This window comes from Prorops nasuta, unplaced genomic scaffold, assembly GCF_024137725.1.
Source record: "Prorops nasuta isolate Cenicafe-Biocafe unplaced genomic scaffold, Cenicafe_Pnas_1.2 PNAS00004, whole genome shotgun sequence".
NCBI classification, from domain to species: Eukaryota; Metazoa; Arthropoda; class Insecta; order Hymenoptera; family Bethylidae; genus Prorops; species Prorops nasuta.
Genome location: NW_027116801.1, coordinates 2,998,023 through 3,014,301, shown reverse-complemented (window position 1 = coordinate 3,014,301; position 16,279 = coordinate 2,998,023). Strand labels below are relative to the sequence as shown.

At 44.1% G+C, this 16,279-nt stretch overlaps 1 protein-coding gene across 1 annotated transcript; it reads left to right on the top strand.

Annotated features, from left to right (window-relative positions):
* Positions 1 to 7,702: 7,702 nt before the first annotated feature.
* Positions 7,703 to 9,552, top strand: LOC136772638 (uncharacterized). Its single transcript, XM_066725741.1, has 2 exons — positions 7,703 to 7,965; positions 8,036 to 9,552. Exon 2 carries the CDS (start codon positions 8,061 to 8,063, stop codon positions 9,414 to 9,416), a length of 1,356 nt encoding a protein of 451 aa, XP_066581838.1. The 5' UTR covers positions 7,703 to 7,965; positions 8,036 to 8,060; the 3' UTR covers positions 9,417 to 9,552.
* Positions 9,553 to 16,279: the final 6,727 nt, after the last annotated feature.

The window sequence follows — 16,279 nt, the reverse complement described above, 5'->3', positions numbered from 1 at the left end:
GCCGCTAATCTCATTGAAAACTCATGAGGACTCTCAGGGGGAGGGGTATGCGCATACTGAGCCGGTCAGAATTCAATGTTAGACGCTTCTACGGGTTCTTGCACGGGGGACAAGCACCGTGCCAACCACCATATGTCCTACGTATATATATATACCTATATGTATAAGTTCAAGCTCCTATCTCAAATTTGCCTCTGTACCTTTATTGTTTCCCTTGAGTTTTGGTACATGTAAAGTATATATGATGAGAGTGCTGGATGAGTGTTATAAATTATTTATTTATAAGTATATAAAGTATGTATATATATATATATATATATAATATTAAGCTAGCGGAGGATGAATTTTACACGAGAAATAAATTAACGTATCAATCCACTCAAGTATAATCTTAGAAACGTTTCTATAGATTTGACACTTTGAACGTTCCGGACAAGGTATTTACTTTCTTCGAGTCGAATGGATACTCGTCTCGTATTTTTAATTAAACAAAAAGGAATATGAAAAAGTTATATTGTTATAAGATTTATACGTGAAAAAAATTGCAAGTGGAAACAGTTAATTCATTATATATACATTCTTGCATATATATACGAATAAGGAGGGAGGTACTCGACGTAGATTCCTCTAGTTTTGGCGAACCATCGGCAGCAGATTACGAGAGGCAGGAGTCTCCATTTTCAGGTAGGAAGAATAATTCCGTGAGCGCGGTCTCGGACTGTTCTCCGAGCGCTCCTTAATTACCGTTTGTACGAGCATATACATATTTAAGGGAGCGTCGAGCACCGTTAAGATCAGCGTAGCATAACTCTGACTGGGGTGGGTGGTGGGTTTTCTCATGCATATTCCTGCCGTTTAACAAACATTCCGCGGAGACGGAGAGTCGCAGGACGTAGAACGCGGCACGCACTCCGGGGCATACGGGGTAGCTTTACGAGCGGACAACTAAGGTATGCTCTGGGTTTTGTCCTCTCCTCCTCCGACGCAGTTACGTACCCGTTGCAGCAACGGCCCACGGATTTTATGTCTACGAGCTGACGAGCATCCACCGTGACGGCGCAGTTATACAGGGCCCAGCCTTTGTCTTACTCCTAGCACGACTCTCCTGCCCGTGTACAGCCTTATTTTTCTACTTACGATCGATTCTTCATCGGTTTGTGTGAGTTAAATTTTGTGCCCACGAGCTGACGAGTATCCACCTTGATGGCGCATGTTGTACAGGGCCCAGGATTTTTCTTGCTCCTAGCACGAGTATCATGTCCAGGTATAGCTTTATTTTTCTACTTAGGATCGATCCTCGAGCGATCTGAATTATTTAGATTTTGTGTCTATGAGCTGACGAGCATCCACCTTGATGGCGCAGTTGTACAGGGCCCAGGATTTTTCTTGCTCCTAGCACGAGTATCATGTTCGTGTATAGCTTTATTTTTCTACTTAGGATCGATCCTCGATCAGTTAGTATGATTTAGTTTTTTTTTAATCGAAAGAATTCGCAAGACGATCAAACGTCCTTGAAAATTTGCATATGCTAATTTTACTGTGAATTAAACTAGTGTATATATATAGTTTAATTACAACAGTCACCAAGGAGAACCCAGGTGCGTGATCAGCCACGTCAAGAACGAACAAATTACCTGCGAGATGGACCGGGTCTCCCGGGACCACCACCGGGAGAGAATCAAAGTCACATCTGTGAAATCCAGAACGATGCTACGGTCGTCGCCGGTCTACCGGAAAGATTGATGACTGTGCGGCCTGGCCTCTTTTCCGCAGTAAGTTCCAACACGGTTCTCCGGCGCACTCCCGCCTTCTCCAAGGAGAACAGTAATACATATATATATATATATATATATATATATATATATACTGAGACGAGTATACCGTATATAACGTAGGGTGTAAATGAGACTTCCCCATGGTCGAGGTCGCCAGGCAAACCTGGAAAACTCGATCCTTGGACCGAGTTAAGCGGAGTGACAAATGTTTCGTGACTTTCGACATGAATCGTAAAACTCTCTCAACGATCCAACTTCTTCCTCGCTAGTTTAGCCAACGAGTGATCTACCGTGATATTTTGCAAGTTCTTTTTTTAACCTTTTTCTTATTTGTTTGAATAATAAGAGGGAGGGGGAGTGGTGGGGGTGAAGCGTATCGGTATTGTGCGGCCAGTGCCAAGCGACGAACGCGAAAGAAAAGGAGGGTCTGCTCCGGGTGTCGTTCATCATTCGTTACTTGGAATTTTTCAGGATAGAGGGGTGGTTCGGAGAGAGAGAGAGAGAGAGAGAGAGGAAAGTTGATATCTGCATAGCGAGCCGGCATCTCGGGACGAGCGAGCTAAGTGCGGGATTATGCAAAGCAGCGGCCATACAGTATAAAAATACGGAGCGACTCCGCGCCATCTTTTCCGGACCATTCTAATAACTCCCCCCTCCACCCTTAGGCGTTGCTCGCCGGCACGGCGCACGTAGACCAAGGGGAACAACTCGACATGAATGAGCGCGCGGAAGCAGAGCTCCTTTGCCGAATAAGATTTTACAATCCTGCTATATATGTATAGCATGGTATAATCGTAAAGCTGAAAAATCACCTACGAGATGACTTTCTTCCCTCCTGCAGTTTTTCTTACGATATATATATATATATATATATATACACCATTGATCAGCAATTTTTTCAAGATGGGACCATCGCGTCCGATTGATATATCCTTTTACCACTTTTCTTCATCGGAGGAATCATCCACGCTTTAATTAAACAGATTTCTTACAGTGGAATGCATACATTATAACTACACAATTTTTTGGTTGAGAAATAATCTTCATTTTTATAATTCCCTTTGGGATTTTCTTCCTCTCTGGACACGTTCGATCAGCAAATTATGGAAAACAGAGACATATCGAGTTCGATCGGTCTTCACCCTTTTTCATAGTCACGAAATGATAGATCGATATACGGAGCAAAAATTATTCTACTAAAATAAATTATACTATGAATAGCAAAATTGACGTATCTACTTAATTTTGTTAAATAAATGATCGAGAGAAGAAAATATTTGACTCGACACGAATTAAGCTCATTGACATCCAATAAATAACTATATATTAATATCAAACACATATCAAAAATATTCGCAGCAACCTTAATTTAACCAAAAAAATTGACTACTACAAAAAATACATTTACAAATACATCACCTACACAAAAAGATGCATTCTCCATCATAAAAATAATTCCAAACGCAAAGCAGAAATATCAATCTGATAACCTTCCTCCTTTACTCATAAAGCACTCTTGTAGCTTGAAGACTCTAACTAAAAAAAAACCCCCCTTCCTCCTTCTGGTAACACGATGAAAAATACGAAAAGAGCTGCAATAACATCGCATCAATAAGTGAGCGTTCACAGGGCTTGTCACGAGAGCCGCGAGAGTCATCGGAACGAATGAAACGGACGTTAGCAGAATGCATTTAAGTACATTAGCACATGGCGTTGGCGCTTTGCTCAGTCATCTACTTGATTAATGCTGTATGAATATTTAGACGGCACGCCATAATTCATCGGCGCTCGCTTCATCTCCACAGGCAGGAGCATAACGTTCGATATAATTAAAAGGAACGGCGCGCGGCAGCTCGCAGAAACGTGCGGAGGAGAGATGGAAGATGAATCGGTGCTGCGCGTTCGCTTCCTTCCCGATAGCCATGCGGGAGCATGACGTCCTATATATATATATATATATATATATATAAAAGGAAAAGGAAGGGCGCAGCAGCTCGCTGGATCGAGAATCGCGCGAGAGCATTCAGGATCGCAGATGCGCGCTCTTCCGTTCGCGTTTAATTCGCAAACTTCTCGCATAGGCGACTCACGTTTTCCGCTCGCGGCCCGCGAGATAGCGGGATCCGATAACGCGCTTGAAACTCACATTAATTAGCCTCGCCACTCCAAGCACTGGATCGCGTTTGGGTAAGGCATTCACGTAACACACATAAGCAACGCCACGCGCAACCCACCGTGTGCACAGAGATAAGGACACTGAAGGTGGCATCTTAGCGCCACTTTGAATTAACTTCCAGCACCGATATCGTTCCGCCACTATCAACAAGAAACGACGCAAACTTTGCCAGCGATCATTGCTCGCTACGCCATGAATTTCAATTCTCTTCCCCTCAACTAAACGAACTCCACTTCCTGCCATACTCTGCTCGCTGGGGCTTTTCTGCATGTGCTCTTTTATGTTCTTATATATATCTCTCTTTTTTTTCGTGCGGGTTTATGTTCGAGAATTTTAACAGATTGCGTTGATTGTTGAGTGGAGATTTTGGTTTTGTTTTTATTATGCTCGTGGGGAGGGATGGTTTTGGGTTGTTTATTTTGTTGTTGTTTCTTAGTGGTTTTTAACGAGTAATCAAGTTGTAATTGTAGTTTTATTTGTTTTGTTATAAGATGTTTCATTTATGACTGGAAGGTTGTTTTTAACGAGATATTGTTAGTTCAATCAACCCTTTGTGTATAGATATATAACATTAATTAGTTTTTTAATTTTAATAACGCGATTCAATATAATAATCTTGTTCTATTCAGGAATTTTAATGTATTTAATAAAATATTGAGAATACGAGAAAATGGATAGTTAACTAAACAAGCTCGATTTAAAAAACCAATGAAAAATGTACCTTTGATCAGCAAACATTTCAATAATGCAGTACAATTATATATATCTCTTTAAATTTGATTTTCGATCACTATTAGTCGAAAGTATCATAGTACGAATAAAACTAAAATCCCACATAATTAAATTCACTGTTCTTTTGTACAATTGGTCCCTTTTAAAATCTGTCCCTTCCTCAAACGCGTCACCCCAGCATCATGAATTTCAACTCTCTCCTCAAACTACAAACGCACCAATTTTGTCCAACGCTGACTGCTTCCTCAGCGTGCTTTTTTATTCAACGATATTAATTGAAAATTTTCAACAGATTGCATCGATAACATCAGTAGAACACTTTTCACCCTTCGACTCATCCCGCACGAATCGCTGGGACGATCCTCGGAATTCATTACGGACTCTTTCGATTCCGTCAGCGATTTCTCAACAGCGCACTTTCATATGTATTCCTATCTCTCTAAGAACACACACTCGCTAAACTGGCATGAAAATATGGAGGATATTTCTCTCTCTCCCCCACTCCGGGAACTTATCATCGTATAAAAATCAGATTAACTTTGGCTCTCGTATTATTTCTTATGTGCACCGGTGCACCGATTTTCCAGGCCTGCGTTTACAGTACGATCAGTGATAAATCAGACTCATAATCCAGGAATGGTTCGAGGAAGATACAGAGACGTTCCCCGGAACCCCAGTGTAGCAACGCGTGTCACGTATAACCTGTGGATTTTCCTGACATTATACGACAGAATTATTACAGCGGGGCCAAATATAACGCGGCTTTGACTTATCGGATCAAAATTGTTTACAATTCAAAAGCGTGACGAATAATAATTATATGTATGTATATATACACACCGTGACACGCTGCTCGATCAACGATATCCTCCCGAAGGAATTGCTGCCCAATCGAAAAGTCATTACAACTTTTTGTCGACTCAATCAAGAACTTAACGTCCTTTAACCTCTGGGTGTTCCCGAGGGAACCAGGCGGGAGTATCTCGGAAATCACGCAAAAAGTCGACGTCTTTCGCATGCTGGATAAAATAGATCACCGGATTATGATTGATCGTCCATTGGCTGTGTGTAAAGGGTCGTTAATACATTTTTTTTAATCGACTCACACTCCTCGTAGGTATTTTCTTTTCCTGCAGCTATTATGTACGAGTGTCCAGATGTCTTTCGAGAATTTTCCTCGATATTCCGATGAAGATGAGTCAATGTCGAGTTGAGGACGGGTCGAGAAGGTAATCCCAAAAATGATGATGATTCTTGGTGGATCCCAACGGTACCTTCTGTCCAGCGCGCTCCATTTAACGCAGCCCATTTCTCTCCGGATTCTCCAGTGTCCACAGCTTCAACTGACCCGGTGATTGACCAGCCGGGTCCTACTTACGGCTCAAAGATTCTCATTAAACGCTCTTGATTAATCGATGCGAAGAGATGCGATCAAAAGATTTCATTTTTTGTTTGCTCCACTCTTCAGAAATTAATCGAGTTAATTTATATATGTATATTGTGATTAATAACAATAAATTGTTGTTGTACTTATAACTTTTAACATTATTTTTTTGGAATATTTTGTATATTTTATTAGTAAAATGTGCTTTTATGTTTATTTGTGTAAGAATTCTAATTGTGATCACTTTGAGTTTGATATATTTTTAATGATAGCTTTTTAATGATATTTTTGAGAAAAGTGAGATAAATTTTTGTTTTTCCTTTCAGATTTTTGTTCTTTTTAGATTAATTCTATCTATAATTAGCTTTTTGTTTATATTGATTCAATTTTACTCTGTTAGTAAAATGTGACTTTCATGTTATTCCATATACAAGACTTATTGAAAATGTTTAATTACTTTAACGAATACGACGAATTTGTCAAATATCGGAGTCGATCTTAAAGAATAGACCGAAAGACAAATTAATAAGTGAAATAGGTCGATGATTGAACAAACATTCAGTGAAGAATAAGGATAAAGAGGAAGAAAAATTTGATCGAAACGGATACGACGAGTCTGTCGAATGTCCAATGTCTTGAGGGTCGATCATAATAGAGGTAGGTGGGGACGTTGGTAAGGGTGGTTAAAAATATTCAAGATCGTTTGTCAGACAGAGTAACAGAGAGGGAGCATATACATACAGTACACTGCGAAGAATTCATTTGGTTAGATTTCAGCCAACTTCGCTTTACACTTAGCAATATATACATAGTGTACCAAATAAATTTTTCAAAAACTCATACAAACTAAAATTAGCTAAAATACAACCAAACGAATGCCTTCCGTCGTCCAACACAACGTAAAACAGCAAATCGAACAGTGTATTAAAATCGAATCCAAAAAACGGATCAATTAATCAGTAGAACAGACAAACGATCACGGAAACACAGTTTCGTGATCATCGAGTAAGTATGTAGACGTTGGAAGGAAAAAAGAGTCTGATCGAAACGGATACGACGAGTCTGTCGGACGTCCCCAATATCTCGGGGGTCGATCATAAAAGGAGGAGTGGGGGTTTCGGTAACGGGCGTTAAAAATATTCAAGATCGTTTGTCAGGCAGAGTCAGAGAGAGAGAGAGAGAGAGAGGGAGTGTGTAGTACAGAGTGCAGTGCAGTGTAGTGTAGTGAAGTGAATCGAGAGTAGAGGCGGATCGGATCGGATCGGAACGGATCGTATCCTGTGGGACGCCTGTAGCTTCGACAGGAGGGTCTCGGGGAGGAAAGGGGGGAGCGAGCGAGGATCCCGGCACATGTGTCGAAACTGAAATATGTAGGCGTGGTCTGGATGGGACTAACAGACGCGTCCCGACGACCGAATATGTTCGCCTCTTGCTTCGCTCCACCCTCCAATAGCGTTGCGAACGCTTCCATTGGCTCCCACAACCCTTAACCGCCCTCTACCTCGATCCAGCCAACCCTTCAGAAGCAACCCCTAAATAGGGGGATGCGCGCTCCGTCGCTTCATTTCAACGTGGCTAGCTTCGACAAATCCCAGCAGTGTCGAGAGCAGTGTTCTCCGGACCAGATAACGGACCAGTGCCACGCACGCTTCCTGTTTCTTCAACGATTCTCTCTCTCTCTCTCTCTCTCTATATATATATATATATACGTATACATAGAGAGACTAGGAACCAAGTGAATTATACAGTGACTCTCGATCTCTTCGTATTTAGTTCTGTGATTACTCCAGTTTTTTTTCTCCTTTATTTTTCTTGGATCCCATCGGGAAGATACGTACCACTGTCGTAGAAGATATATTGATGCTTCGTCCGGTGGCCATTGATTTTGGTGTCAGCAGGTAAGTGGAGACGAACTAAGGTAAAATATTGAGAACTCAGCTTGGTTACGGGGCTTGATCGATGTCGCAGGTAGATCGCATCCAGATTTGACAGGATGACAATGGAAGATCGTACGGGTGGCATTGACCGTGCCGCCCCCGCGACGTCCACGGCGACAACGGCGATGACCTTGCCGAGTTCCGTTGTCATCAACGAAGCAACGTCCGACGCTTGTTATCCGATCCATCGGAGCAGCAGCAAGAGGTCCTTCGACGTGGCGTTCCTGGTAGCGCCGGATGAGAACTTAGCGAGACGCCAGAACGAGAAACTGAGACTGGTGTCATCCTGCAGGAAGGACAGGTCGCGAGAAGATCCGTCGTTGGACGGAACGATGCTGGACAGCGGCGATCGGTTACCGGAGAACTTGACCATCAGACACTACGACGGCGAGTCGAGAAACTCTAGAAAAATCGTGCAATGTACCGAGAACTCTCTGAGTCCACCCTACCTGTCTCCGAGGACTCTAACGCCAACCTTGTCCGTACTTCCGCTTGAACCGGACCTCCGGAGATACGCGCCAACCTCGAGGATTCAGCAGAAGAGTCCCAGTCCATCCAGCTTGACGTCCCATCAGTCGATGTTGACGACCTGCAGCGTCGACTCTGCGGACACCAGTGGCCTTGGCAAGATCTACGAAGGTACCTTGGGATGCTCGCTGGACAGAACCGAGCCCAGAAGCGCGTTCACCAAGGTAAGCCTGGCCAGCAACCAGAGGAACGGTTTCAGCGACGACGGCCAAACTTCCCCAAGGTCATCCGTGTCACCCGACGATCGAGCCAGTTACCAGAGCAGCGTCAGTCCTCCGGCGGTACCACTGAGCAACGCGGCCCCTTACAAATACGCCCCGTTTCCGGCAAAGATCACCTACCCCTTCCTGGTGAACCCGGAGAACTGTCCCCCGTCGAACAACCTTCTGGAGAACCTGAAGATCCCACAGATCGGACAGCCACCGAAGGTTCAGAGCCCGAAGATTCCCGCCTTCCGTCCGGAACTACCAGCGGTTTACCCTAACCTCTCCTACAACCCCATCTCGGTCTTTCCACCAATGGCGGACGCCCTCGCGAGGCCCACGAGATTCCTGACCACAGCCGCCGGTGTCGCAGGCCTGCTGCCTCCATCCTTCGCAGCTTTGACTCTCCCGGCGCAGAACGTTTGCGCCAAGTGCAATCTTTCCTTCCGCATGACCTCTGACCTCGTCTACCACATGAGGTCCCATCACAAGAACGAGAACATCGGCGAGGCCGCCAGGAGGAGGAGGGAGGAAAAGTTGCGATGTCCCGTATGCGACGAGAGCTTCCGGGAGAGGCACCACTTGACGAGGCACATGACGGCTCACCAGGACAAGGAGAGTGACGCCATCGTCGACCAAGTGGAGGTCAAGAGACGAGCCACTGCTGTAAACGGAAAGTGAGCCTTCGAGACTCGACCTCTTCGACCCTAAATCCATTTTTCGTGCAATATTTCATACGTCGCTCGTGTAAAAATCCTCAAACTCTTGTCGTATCGTTATAGCCTTACTATACATATATATATATATAGATGTAACATTTACATCGCCAGTCACGGTTCCCTGACTAGTCAATATTAGTTAGTAAATTTGTAAATATTACATAGATTCGTCATATACGTGCCATCGACAGAGTCCAATGAAAATTCGAAAAGACGTTTTATTGGTTTATTCTATATATACGTATATATATATAAAGTACAGTAGGAGGAAGAAGGTGGAAGGTGGCGATAAATAGATCGTAAACTGTAACCCGCGTCACACGCGAACCGTCGGAGCGCGCATAATGGTAGGAAACAATGAATGCCGTAATCGGAAACAGTGCCGGTTTGTTATCTGCCATTTACACTCCATTTAACTTCAAACAGTGGAATCGGCCGGTGCGCGCATTCGCCTTTTAAATACACGCGACCTACGCCCACCCCCCTCCACCATCCCTCGGCGAAAACTTCTCTGCGGCTTAAACGAAGGAACAACCGACCCCCGTTTTTATTTACTCTCCAAATTCCACCTTTTCTTTGCCCCGAGTGCCACAAATGACTACCACATTTTTTCATGAGCGAATCGTCGGATCCAGCGGTTCTCTTATGCTCGAAAACGCTAGTCATTTATGACGCTTGGCGTGTACAGCGAAGACACCCTCGAATCCTCCTATTAGAGATAATCCGAACTACGGTATTCTGTACAGCAATCGTTTGCGAGTAGCGTGTATATATATATGTATACAGGGTGTCCGATTAGATTCTACCAAACTGGAAACGTCGAATCGTTGGGCTCATTCGAGAAAGAAAACTTTTGTACAGTTTTTTTAATGATATATCGTAGATTTTTATCGAGTTACGTAACGATATCTTTACAGAATACACGTGAATTTTGTGTAACTCGGTTAATCTCGACGACGTTGAAAAATTCTACGCGAGTTTTCTCTCGAGAATCAGTCATTGGAATTTCCAGGTTCTTGGCATGAGAGAGCCAGATGCCCTGTGCGCGATATTCAAACTCTTCAGCTTTCAAACCGATACACGATAGTCTTAAGGATTTCGCTCGTTCATGAGAAATAATCGTAATATTATTCAGTAAGAATATGCGATATATGTAATCTATAAATGGCATCGTAATGGAACATGATCAATATACTAAAAGTCTGTGTATATTTGCTAGTCCCATAGAGACTCGATAGCTGTAAGCGATTATTAAAACTTTTGTTTCGTTTGATATAAAAATTATTTATCCTCGTGCATATACGTTGTTGCCGAATCTCATCAGTGTAAATAAAACTTTGTACATACAGTCATGTAGCATGTATTCAATATCGTTGTTAATGAATAATAAATTATTCGTCAGATCCGAAACAAACGTCTATACGTCTCTGTCACTCGGATTCTCGCCTCGAGTTCAAATCGATTTTCTTCGGCTTTCATTTATTTCCCTTATCCGAGAACAGTATGGCTGACCTCTGACAGTACTTTTGAAGAAATAAATCGATTTCGCTCGTCGCTCACCCTCCCTCCGCTCCGTTCGCCTCGTGCTAAATCACTGGAAGCCGATTACAAGGCAATAGATTAATTTCTGACCACTTGGACTGTCCGATCCTCTGCTTTGTTGCCACATCCCCCCCCCCCTAACCCCTTAGAGACTCCAATCTAACACATCCACAGATCTTCCCGCAAATTCAATGTTAATTTTACAGCGCAGCAAATTGATCTTTATCCCGTATAAAGCGATTGGCAAGATCCGAGAGAGACAAGGGTGCAGTTTCTGGGAGAAAGACGACGTTGAACGGTCGAGGATAAGCTTGCCCGAAACCGCAGCCAATACGACAAACAATCTCTTACCGCCCTTGAAACTGGCTTAAGCCCGCCCTCCACGCCAAGTGTACTTACCCTCTGCCCGAGGTCTATAAAGATAAATAACACGGTGCACCCGCATACTATTCGTATATATATATATAGCTCTCTCGTATCCCTTATAGTCTCTAACACCCCTCCTATATCGAACTATCATCCCCCCCCCCCTCTCTTATAACCATAACCAGTACACACGCGTGTCGTACCTAGCCTTCGCATCTTCCACACATCCATTTATCCTTTTTCTCGATACACTCTTCAGCTTCGCGCTCCAGCTTTGCTCCATAATAACAACAACATCCTTCCAAAAGTTTTCCCACCCTTGTTAGCGAAACTCTCTCCGTGGAGAATCGCGCGCATGCTTCTTCTCTCGGTGAAATTATGACAATAACCGGGCCACGTGGGCAACCATTCGACACGGATATGGTAATAGCACGGCCACGTCCGTTCCGTGACATTGAGTTCTCAGCTCGGTGACAAACTCTGTCTCCGATGGAAAACCCCGCTCGATGCTCCTGAGTTTCTCCAGTGAAAAGTGTGGATTGACCGGATGCGCCATTTTTAATCGTTTCTATTGATTTTCTCCTGAAATTAATATTGATTTTTAATGTTGTTTTATACACACATATCTTTTATTTGAATATACATTGTTGTTTCTGTAAAAGTATAGATTATTCTCAAAAAATTCCATTTCTATATCCAACGTAAAATCTTCATATAGAACCGTTTTGCTTTTTCAATCTCCTCAGCTAATTCTTCATCATCATCATACATATACAGTTTTCGTATAAGAAGCTTGCAAGAACAAAGCTTACGTTTTTCGCTTAACAGCACAGATTCGTCGATTCGAGTCGAAATTTGAAACTTCGATATATACAGATCAGCGATCATCCTCTACCATAACTGGATCGCTTTGCCTCGTCAACCCCAAACCCGATTCGTCGCGGCTCTTTGTACCGATTACGCAAGTTGACTGCGAACACGAAGCTTACGTCGCTCTCACGCGAGAGTTCGGACAAGCTTTGCGATGAAAGAGCCGTGGCCAAAGAATTCGCCAAGCGATTTTCGTCGCTTTTTCCTTCGTTTCTGCGACATATGCTTGACCTTGAAGCTCGAAAAATTCTTATATACATTCCCACACCTATACACACACACACACACACATCAGTAATCGAGCTCCGGATCAATTCGGCTATATTCGCTTTTCGTCATTCGTGCGTAGCTATAGAGGAATTATAGGAAGAGGGCTGCTTATTTACGGTGTACGCGGGATGAAAAACGGAAGCATTCTCGGCGATCACAGTGAAGTGCACGGATAAGAGGAGTGGGAGGAGGGGAGGGGGGAGTTGGATATTCCCAGCAGAGAGCACACCTTGATTTACCGTCGACGATATTTTCTCGTCTCTCTGCGGGCTATACATATATATATATAGCTGCGCTGCCTACCAACGCAACACTGCTAGCGACAATGGGTACACACCGGCTTCACATTTTGTTTCCAATTATTCGTCTTGCTTTTTTTCCGCCACGGCTGCTCTTTGTTACGAGCCGCCACTCGAGGTCCCGAAACGCTGTCAACGGGCACGGCGTATCCGCTCTCGAATTCTGCCTCTTCCACGTAATTTATACGGTGCTCATGCGCCACCAGACGGCCTCGACAACATCCCGATATGCCGAGGCTCAGCACAATTTGCACAGTCACCCCTCTACTAGTCAACTATTCGATTATTTCCAACTACCGCTCCCGCTAGAATTGAAATCTTCCTCCGATGGATCGAGAGAGAGAGAGAGAGAGAGAGAAAGAAAGCTGATTTGAAGCTCGACGCCGAAAAGACTTCACCCTACTTAAATATGTCCGACCGCAGAGTAATAAAATATCTTTATCTCACTCGTGCCATTACCCCCTTGATTTGCCGAGAGTTTCAATTTACATTCCTATCGGACCTTTCGAAAGATAAGTCCATTTAAATAAATTAGTAATGCTATCTCCGCGCTATACTGTACAGGGAGGGGGGAGGATTAAATGATATTTTATCAATTCTCGCCGCGATTCTCCGTGCTTTCCTATACGTTTCTTTCCTCGTGCTCTCTCTCTCTCTCTCTATATATATATATATATATATATACGTCATTCATCGAGGAGGATGGAGGGTAAAGGGGGTCGCGGTAGAGAGAAAAGGGACATGTTTAATTTTTCAAAAACATACCTTTTCTCGCGTGGCAGCACTCGCTTGGAGCAGGGCTCTCCAACGGTGCGTACATGTATATATATATATATGTATACAGCCGCCTGGCAGGACAATATAATGGGGCATAACAACGGCGTTAACACGCACTGGCCGACCCCGGACGCGACCCGCGACCCTCCCCGCCTGAATTACACCTCTGATAATTATACTAGAAATTAATGCTCTCATCCAGCCTTACACTCCGTCCATTCTGCCTGGGAAACCTCCATTCTGCGATTTACCTGCCCCCCCCCCCTTCTATTTCCAATTCTAAGCGAGGATTAGCGAGATTGTATATATATATATATATATACTGTAGAACGTCATCGAATTTTGCAGTATTGCTCGCGAGATCCAGAAAGCTCCCTCTCTCTCTTTATATATATATATATATATATATATACACTATATTAGAGGCCGTGGCTGGCTCCACCAACAGATAGTTTAATGTGAATTTATTACCATCGAGATATCCCAGTGAGTCGCGTGCTACCGATATAGCCAGAGCTATTGTGCCTCGCGCTGCGAGATTTAGCAACGATTCAAACCTCGCCACCGCCTGCACCGACTGTTTTAAAGCTCCCAGCCGTTTTCGGGGATCCAATCTCGATTAAGGATCTCTCTCCGGAGCACCGACAACCGCCAGGACGGACGGTCCACCGCGGATTTCCCCTTCGCCACGTGATTCGCTGTGTGTCGGATTCGCCCCGTTACCCTCCGCACAAATTTCTAATATGACAAATCACTCTTTTTCGCCCCTAACGTCGTCCCCCCCCCCCCCCCCCTCCTACCCGTCATACTCCTTTAGCGCCACGATCGAAGCACAGTCAAGAGAAGCCAGAGAGAGAGAGAGAGAGAGAGAGAGAGAGAGAGACTCGTAAAGCAAAACCGGAAGTGACAAGTGCTATTTTTCTCGGCTCTCGAGTTTGCTTTACAGGCTCTACTCGCTCGCGCGCGCGCGAGTTATCTTTCGAGAAGAGAGCGCGGTCCTTGGATCGTACATCACATTACTTTAATTCATATGGTAATCGCGCGCCACGCAGCGAGTACGCGGATTCGCCGAAAACTTTCGGGAACAATGGTAGGGGAAGGGGCGAGGGGAGGGGGGGGGGGGAACAATGTGGCGAGACGAAGGCACGGTAGACGACAGGCAGCGGTGCAAATTCGTTATTGAATCGGCCCCTGGCGACGTGGCTGTTATCGACAATGTCCGACCGCTGGACCGGAAGCCATTTGCTCGCACTGTGACGAAATTTATGAAACTTTCCAGAGAGCTCTGTATAATTGACCGCGTCGGAAACGGAAGCCTCGTCCACTTGTCGTATTTTCAATTTCCTTTGAATACATATATATATATATATATGTAGAGAGAGTGAGAAAGAGTAACGAAAGATCGCTACAGAGAGAGAACGACACAGACATATGTCGATACGAGATCCAATCTGCGAGTGGCCGCTTATAACTGGAATCAGCTTATGCTCTCGCGATATGAGCGAGGAATAAATTTGCTAGGACACTGCAGAGTCAGGATCGATTAGCTGCGGGAAGAAAAAAAGAAGATTTTGACGCGAGCGAGGCAAAGTGAAATGTGTGTATATACGTGTGTGCTGTATACAAGCGAGAGTGTTTTTCGGTTTTTGCCTCGCGTCGTCGGGACAATTGCCAAATGCGGAGAACGGAAAAATTCGTATATTTGCGAGGAAATTGGTCGACCAGCCATATGCGTCGACTCTCGTGCGCGCAGAAAGGTGACGGAAGGCCGTGGGGGTCTGGGGGGGGGGGGGGGGGGGAGGGGAGGGTGAGGGGCGAGGCAAGTGTCCCCGCATTACAAATTTAATCTTACAAATGGATCCGAAAACTTGGAAACAATGGAATATATGAAATGCGGCCGCGTATATCACGGCGCGGGAGACGTGGAGTGGGTCCAACGGCAATATTGTCAGGACCGATCCATATTCTCCAAAAGTATACTATATATGGTATGAGTGTGCGTGTGTGTATATATATATATATATATATGAGCATGGTAAAATGGCAGCAAGAGGACCGTGCCTCGGCAACGAAAGCGAACGAAAACTCATCGCTATGCTTTCTGTCCTGTTCGGATACCATTTGTACCGTATATGGAGGACCTTATTCTTCCGGATCAGCATAAGCAGATCGAAATCCTATGTTGGATTTATACGTTCGCTAAGTTTTCCCATCTTTCCCTATCTTTCCTCCTTGTTTTATTCTTCCAACCCAACTGTGATGATCGCGCAAAGATTTTGATATTTTTTCGACAACCACGGTGTGTGTGTGTGGCTAGGATTTATATAACATCAAGATCGAAATATTTAAACATGTTTGAGACACAGGAGGGGGTGGTCCATAATTATATAAGAAACAAAAGATTCCTTTAAAATGGGAAATAAACCACGAGGAATCTCGCTTCCTAATTCTGTACATATATATATATATATATATATAAGCTAGTGTACGATTAATAATAATGATACCAATAAATAAAAGACCCTATTTTTCCACATGATTAGCATAAGCAGATCGAAATACTATGTAGGATTTACAAGTCTGCTAAGTTTTTCCATCCTCCCATTACTTCATCGTTGTTTTATTTCGAAGACGGAACCGAGATGGCGAGGCGCGGTGGAGATTTCGAAATTTGTCGAAAGAGCGCGGTTTGTGGGCTTGC

Bases quoted from the DNA above. Each gene is read 5' to 3' on its own strand.
- LOC136772638 (XM_066725741.1), top strand. From the start codon at position 8,061: ATGACAATGGAAGATCGTACGGGTGGCATTGACCGTGCCGCCCCCGCG.